The sequence below is a fragment of a genome, assembly GCF_019968955.1.
Source record: "MAG: Porospora cf. gigantea A chromosome Unknown PgA_NODE_1300_length_6551_cov_307.688, whole genome shotgun sequence".
Lineage (NCBI taxonomy): Eukaryota > Apicomplexa > Conoidasida > Eugregarinorida > Porosporidae > Porospora > Porospora cf. gigantea A.
Genome location: NW_027151368.1, coordinates 1 through 6,551, shown reverse-complemented (window position 1 = coordinate 6,551; position 6,551 = coordinate 1). Strand labels below are relative to the sequence as shown.

Genomic DNA, 6,551 nt, shown 5'->3' with positions numbered 1-6,551 from the left:
AACGAAAAGTTGACTAACGAGCTAAGGCAACTGAAGCTCAAGATGAAAGATGACGTTAAAGATGACTACAAGAAGAGGCGAGAGTCGTAGTCGGTGAAAAGTCACCACCGGGATAACTAGTTCGTGGCCACCGAGAGATCATATCGACGCGGCAAGTTGATTTTTCGATGTCAACTCTTTCATATCCCAAGCGTGTAGAAGCGCTTAGTGGTCGGATTGTTCACCCGTAGTTAAAGGGAACGTCGTGAGACAGGTTAGTTTTATCCTACTGTCTTCTTCCTTCTAAAGGATACGCCACCCGCCATGAAGGCGTTTTTTCTGCTGACACAGGTTTTTGGGCTGGCCAGAGTAGGTATTAAAGAGCTTCTTGAGGTTGACTTCGGAAAACCGCTACACACGCTGGTGGTGTGTGCACCGGAGCTGAAGAACATGGAATCGGAGATGTTCCAATTTTGGTCGTAATTTTTTTTGGAGGCATAAAGGTCAATTCTTTTTGTTATTCAAGTAATACCTTCAAAAACGATTAGGCGCCATCAAAACGAATGTAAATACACTGTACAAGGAATTCCTTCTCCTTGTGTTATTGCTTCAATGGGATTCATTTCTCCCATTACCAGCAACAGGCGACTAGACATATTCGAATGATACGAGAGATACCGCCATTATAATCATTCCGAGGAGGAATGCGTGGGACGCCACTTCGTTACATGGGTCGTATCTGAAAGCTGAGACAAAAAGCTCCTTGAGGGCGATGTTAGTCATAATTCCGCAGATGACGGCAAAGATAATGCCGAAGGCTAGAGGGTCCACTTCCTTGCCGCCTAGAATGACATGCATGATCAGAGCGCCCAGTGGCTCCGCCAATCCCGAGATAGCGGATAACGTGATCGCTTTCCAGCGGCTGCCTGTTCCGAAATAGACAGGAACCGCCACGGAAAAACCTTCAGGAATGTTGTGAGTTCCAATGGCTATGGCCATGCCAAATCCAAAAGAGGGGTCACTGAGGGCGCTCGTGTAGGTCGCGATGCCTTCAGGGAAGTTATGCACGCCGAGAGCTAAGGCTGTGAAGAGTCCCATCCTCAAAAAGCGGGTTTGATCTTGGTTGAAACGCTCAGCGGCTAGCTTCATCTCGCGTTTCTCATTCTCTGATTTCTCGCGATTGAACCAGCGGCACCAGACGGATGCTGTTTTGTTGTCGTTACTCTCGACATCGGAGGCGTTCGAGGCGGAGTGTGAGTCGTAGTGTGAGTTGTGGTCAGTGCTCACCTCGAAGCTATCCTCGACATGTGCGAAGTTCGCCGTGCCAACCATTCCGCAGCTATCAAGAGCCTTGTGGATGCAAACGTCCAGAAAGGACGCGAACACCCAGCCAAAGAAGAACAAAACAGTAGTAATCAGATAGGCGTTCGGAGTGTTCTTGGGGTTCCCTGGGTATCGAGCGTTCAAGCCCTCTTCAGTCTCCGCAAATCCTTCCTGCCATATCTCAACCAGGGACACATACGTCATCACACCAGCCGACAGCCCCATACAGAAAGCGAAGGGCTTCGGCTTGTATGAGCGGACGCAGAACACCGAGAGGGCCCCAAAACAAGTGCATAGGCCGGCAGCCAGAGCCAACAAAAGTCCGAGTGTGCCGCCGTTCATACGAGAATGATGATAATGTCAATTAAAGCTGGATCCGTGCTATTCAGTGTGGGGCACGAGTAACCAATGCACTGATTATCCGTGTAGCCTGTGGAGCTCAACCTGCTTCACAACGGCAATGAAAGGTTGCGTCATTTCGCAATGCACCTGCACCACTGGCTGCTTCTAGTCTCTGCGTTCGGGGGGCTCCACTACAGAGACAGCGCGCTCGCAGTGACTGTTGATGATGGACCCTTCCGTCGTAGGCGTCAGAAAGGCCTTCCCGCTGGTTCGAAGCCAGCGTACTTGATAAAGATTCCGAAGGACACGAAATATGGGGCACGCGAAATTTACAGCGCTAGCGGCTATCAACAAACGCTTCGAGCCGTTCTCAACGTGGCCAGTCAAGGGTTCAAGGCCAGCGTTTCCTCTCCTGACCAGTCGGTCTGGACACCTGACGATCTCACGGCCGATGCGGAAGTTCAGCAGCCTCATGTGGCGGAGGTGAAGTTCACTATCAACAATGGACGCCCGGTGGCGATAGCGGCGCTTCGGACACGCAAACACCGGCAACGCGTTGCAAAGGGTGAAATCCTCATTGGAGCCCTTCATGCCGCCGTTGGTTACGCCCTAGTCTCAGAAATATCCCGACGAGCAACAAACCCGGACAGCGAGTATGTTAGGTTCATGCTGGGGAGAGACGGCCCGTCGAAGCCGAAACCGCTGATAAACCCTACGTTGACACTATTCGGTTTCGCGAGGAACAGCAAGCACGAGATTCGTTTTACGGCGAGAGAAATCTTGGATGAAGTTCTGGGCATGAAGTTCAACCAGCCGAGTGGAGGGCCTATGGCAGTGGCTGAGGTGGAGCGTGTGACAGTGCTTAACGGAGTGGGCGATCGTGGGTTCAAGCGGATCGCTGCGGCCCTAAAAAGGTCGGGCTGCCTCACCGACGACCGTGAGGGGTACTGGTCGTCGTTACCGGGCTTGCTAGCACAGACGTTGGTGGATGGAGTGCTGCAGTGCCTTGAGCAGAGGGCTATGGCCTCCACATATGTGGGGGAATCAGAGAAGGATCACTACGACAGTTCCTGGGCTGACACCGTTTACCAAGGTCCCTCGCCTGCCTATTCCAACCCCCACTATCCCCCTCTCGTGTACCCGCACCCTAAACAAACCACCACAACACCCCCCCAACCAGTACACCCCAGGCAGCCTCAATATCACTACGTCCCAAAACCAGTGAAGACCGCTCATGAGATGGCTGTGGGACCCGACCACCCACAAACTGACAACGTAACCGGAAAGACGTTGTATGTATGACAGTAGTGAACGTGTAACGTTACTCAGATGCCGGAAACTTTCCTAACCCTCTTTCAGCATCGGACCAGCCAGGTCGCGCTTGGACTCGAAACCCACGCTACTCTCCACTTTGTGATTCACACTCCGTCTCAGGCCGTGTTTTATCGCTTCGAGCGCTCTTTAAAGTAGAACGCCCTTTGCGAGATAACGGCTCTTTGAGCTTCACGGATTTCTGGTTCGAATTCCGTGCCGATATTGCTGAGTCTTCTCGTATACACGCCACCGGTAAGATTGACGTGTCGCCTTGCCGAGATTTTTGTAACAGGCCCTGGTTCACTTCTTGCTGCAGTGCCGCCACCCGACCTTGCAGAACCGTAACGACTTGACGTAGATTGTCTATCGTCCTCTCGTCTGCTCTTCGACGTCGTTCATTTGCACGGTGGTCAGTTTCCAGGCGGCAGGCTAGAACATTACTCTTCTTTATGGCTGCCCACCAAGCCGATTGCATTTCTGCGAACGAAACCGCTTGACATGGGTTCTTAAGGTCCCATGGATCGTTTCGAGTAGTGGAGAGTGAAAGTGGAAAGTTGAGCTCTAACGTCATGGGAACCCCAGAATAGTTTCCAAGAGATCGGAACTGCATAATCGCCCTATCGGAACTCACAATCAGTCGGAAAGAGACTTCAAGGATGCCGTCAAATGGAGAAGGCATGTAGGTTTGGCCTGCCAGCCGACTGGAGCGTGAATAGTCCAGATGTCCAGGCATCTCAAGAAACTCAGCCCATGGCGTTTGCTGGCTTTGTTGGCAGTCGTTGGCAGGAATCTTGTTGACATTAACAGTGCACTCTTCAACATCCAAGAGGGGTCTAGGTCCGGAGCTTTCCAGGCATGATTGGAGAATGCTCAGGAGCCCATCCACATTCAAGTCAAATCCTTGCTCGCTAGCCTTCTGCTCCACCTGAGATTTATCGATTCTCGCAAGCCAATGGGACTTTGAGGAGGTTTCTCCCACATGATGCTCCGACTCGAGAACATGGATCGTGAAGCCTTTGGAGATCCCCCTGGTGGTGGCAGTCCATCTCTCCAGTTTGACAGTGTATTTTTCTGGCCTGACTGCCATCATCCACGTAGAAATGAGTAATATAACTGCAAACCACCAACGGTCCAGCAGATGTTGAGCCGTAGGAATGCGCAAATAAAAAGCGACCGATCACGAACGCTCACCTTTTACACGAAACCCAAAATGAGCTTGAAGGAACGAATAGAGGCTGATACAGCGATTGCCGTCGCCAACGCTTTGCAATTCGAGCGTCACCGCCAACAAACACTGGAAACTGTGAAGCAGTTCTTCTTAGAGAGGCCATTTCTTTTCGGATCATGCCACCTCTCTCAGTACTTGCCGGAAGAATTGCAGGTCCTCAATCCGCTGCCCGCGCGTTGGGAAAAGGAGCTAGCGAATTTCGACGAGGACGTGGACATACTGCTGGTATCTTTGCAGGTATATTGAAGGGAGTTCACATCCTAGAAACGAGCACGGCTCTGGAGAGATTTCCTTGTCCGCGAACCGACGCATCCGTTGGTAGACATGGCACTTGAGGTGCAAAGTCTGATCCGCCAGAAGACCTTTCTCTTGCGGCAGGTGGCCGCACAGACAACAGAACTCGAATGCCTGCGCAGAAAGGACTATTTCGATACACAAATGACATGTCAGATCATCCCTAAGATTCAAGGTTTGCTCAGCATCTATTTCAAGGTTCGTTTACCAACGGCGCTGACTCTCCCAGACTTCTACAAGCAGGTGACAGATTTTTGAGATCGTCGTCGACGTCGTCGTCGAGCGGAGCCACATGAAGCTCGGAGTAGAACGAGACCTCACCCGCGTGCGAGGACAACGTGATGCCGAGAGGCTACGTGAAAATGTGCTGGTGGCCTACTGTGAATTGGAGGTGTATGTCCCCGTTAGCCAGCATCGCGCGGAACATTTTCTCTATCGCGGCACAGCGATTGGGAACGTCCGTCCTCTCAGTGAGCTCGAGGTTGTGTACAGTCCAGTAGTCGTGCTTAGATTCCAATTTGGCCGTGATGACATTTACACACCTAAAGTAAAGGTTTGTGTGTCTCCCGCGGCGCTGAAGGAAGAGTAGGGCCAAGAAGATCTCTTTGGAGGCGATTACGGTCTTGAAGCCGCCGAAGCGGCCCTCATCAAATCCCTGAAGTACCTCGGCGGCCATTTGCCCGATTATCAGCCATCAAGAAGAGTACTGAAGCATCAGGAAGAGTACTGAAGCATCAGAATGAGTATCAGAATGAGTACTGAAGCCGGAGCGACTTCCTTTTCAGCGTTCACGGCAACACGAAAACGATTCCATTTATGCATTCAAACGTTACTCCTCGAATAATTTTGAGAGCTCTTTGACGGTTTTTTCAGGAGTCGTGCTCATTCGGAATTCTGTGTTCCTTGCACGCACTGGCTGGACCTGGGCACTGGTGATGTGCGTTTTCTTGGCTGGTTGGACCAGCACTGGACCTACCTCGGCACTGGTGATGTGCGTTTTCTTGGCTGGTTGGACCAACTTCACCCTGTGGGCTGGTACGACCAGAACCACTTGATGGGGGCCGTCTCGAGGGTCAGGGTGAACAATGCGAGCGCGTCCCATCTGCATTTCGAAGACTTCAGGCTCCTCATCAAGCTCCTCATCATGCTCATCATGCTCAGACTCCTCATATTCTGGTACATCAGCAGTATAGAAGTCTCCAGGACAACTCTGACTCCTAAAGAAGGGATTCTGCCAGTTGTTCTTGAATATGTAGTCGTCATCACACTCTTCAATCTGTTCGCTTTCATTGGTGCTCGATGGTGCAACTGAAAGGATCGAGGCAAGGGCCAGAGGCAGAGGGATGTCTTCAGATTGTCCTATCGAAATTCTCATGAGATATTTTGAAATAAAAAATTCGAAAGAGCTTTGAGAAGGCCGTTCTAAAAAGGAATAGGAGTTCCTGCACAGTAGATGCATAGCTCCGGCCAGGCTCCATCGGATGTACTGCCATGCGCAGTCATGCGCGGGTTGGGTCCTCTCCGATTTATCTGCAGATCCCCACAGCACTCCTCTGTTTACACCGCTGTAACCGACGACAAAGGGGAATCCGAGAGGCAATTGTCTGCGGAGCCCCCATGTCAGAGAAGGTTAGGCGTCGAGCAGTTGGAAGGGTTGGCATTGCGGAACCTCCAGGGCGCCGCAGAACCGCTTGTGAAGAAGTCCCTTTTCAGTCTGTCGTAAATTGTTAGGATCGCCTCCTGCAGGGCCAAGGTGACGACATTCCATCTCGAGGTGGACGATCCTTCTTGAAGGGGAACGTAGGCGGGGAAGCTTCTTTTGGTGTCGTCTTTAATAACTTTGACCCCCGTGTTGTCACCCACATCCCTCAGATCTTGTCTTTCATCAAGCGGCTCCGTCAGATAAGATTCATGTTTCAACCTCAATTGGTGTGGTGGGGCTCCACATGTTACATACATGTCTGAGGTCGAATCCGTAGAATTCGTCGCGAGGGCTGGGAGGTGCTTGAGGTATCCTAGGTCGCCTTCCCTAGGATGGCCGCTGTACTCTTGTAGATTCTATGGGCACCCC

At 51.5% G+C, this 6,551-nt stretch overlaps 7 protein-coding genes across 8 annotated transcripts; 3 read left to right on the top strand and 4 right to left on the bottom strand.

Moving 5' to 3' along the window:
• Positions 1-627: 627 nt before the first annotated feature.
• KVP18_000979 (uncharacterized protein) lies at positions 628-1,644 on the bottom strand (the record flags this gene model as incomplete). Its single annotated transcript, XM_067950537.1, has 1 exon — positions 628-1,644. The coding sequence occupies one exon, from the start codon at positions 1,642-1,644 to the stop codon at positions 628-630; it is 1,017 nt and encodes a 338-aa protein (XP_067813162.1).
• A 141-nt stretch (positions 1,645-1,785) lies between these two features.
• On the top strand, positions 1,786-2,946 carry KVP18_000978 (uncharacterized protein; the record flags this gene model as incomplete). Its single annotated transcript, XM_067950536.1, has 1 exon — positions 1,786-2,946. The coding sequence occupies one exon, from the start codon at positions 1,786-1,788 to the stop codon at positions 2,944-2,946; it is 1,161 nt and encodes a 386-aa protein (XP_067813161.1).
• Positions 2,947-3,043: 97 nt separating this feature from the next.
• Positions 3,044-4,048, bottom strand: KVP18_000981 (uncharacterized protein; the record flags this gene model as incomplete). 2 transcript variants are annotated; one of them, XM_067950540.1, is made up of 2 exons in its annotated part: positions 3,044-3,562; positions 3,590-4,048. In XM_067950540.1, 2 exons carry the CDS (start codon positions 4,046-4,048, stop codon positions 3,044-3,046), a joined length of 978 nt encoding a protein of 325 aa, XP_067813165.1. The 2 variants fall into 2 exon arrangements, with proteins under 2 accessions (XP_067813165.1, XP_067813164.1); XM_067950539.1 differs by having other exon boundaries at positions 3,044-4,048.
• Positions 4,049-4,168: 120 nt separating this feature from the next.
• KVP18_000982 (uncharacterized protein) lies at positions 4,169-4,432 on the top strand (the record flags this gene model as incomplete). Its single annotated transcript, XM_067950541.1, has 1 exon — positions 4,169-4,432. The coding sequence occupies one exon, from the start codon at positions 4,169-4,171 to the stop codon at positions 4,430-4,432; it is 264 nt and encodes an 87-aa protein (XP_067813166.1).
• A 78-nt stretch (positions 4,433-4,510) lies between these two features.
• On the top strand, positions 4,511-4,738 carry KVP18_000977 (uncharacterized protein; the record flags this gene model as incomplete). Its single annotated transcript, XM_067950535.1, has 1 exon — positions 4,511-4,738. The coding sequence occupies one exon, from the start codon at positions 4,511-4,513 to the stop codon at positions 4,736-4,738; it is 228 nt and encodes a 75-aa protein (XP_067813160.1).
• Positions 4,739-4,832: 94 nt separating this feature from the next.
• On the bottom strand, positions 4,833-5,156 carry KVP18_000976 (uncharacterized protein; the record flags this gene model as incomplete). The annotated part of the gene is made up of 1 exon (XM_067950534.1): positions 4,833-5,156. One exon carries the CDS (start codon positions 5,154-5,156, stop codon positions 4,833-4,835), a length of 324 nt encoding a protein of 107 aa, XP_067813159.1.
• Positions 5,157-5,309: 153 nt separating this feature from the next.
• KVP18_000980 (uncharacterized protein) lies at positions 5,310-5,855 on the bottom strand (the record flags this gene model as incomplete). Its single annotated transcript, XM_067950538.1, has 1 exon — positions 5,310-5,855. The coding sequence occupies one exon, from the start codon at positions 5,853-5,855 to the stop codon at positions 5,310-5,312; it is 546 nt and encodes a 181-aa protein (XP_067813163.1).
• Between the last annotated feature and the right edge of the window lie 696 nt (positions 5,856-6,551).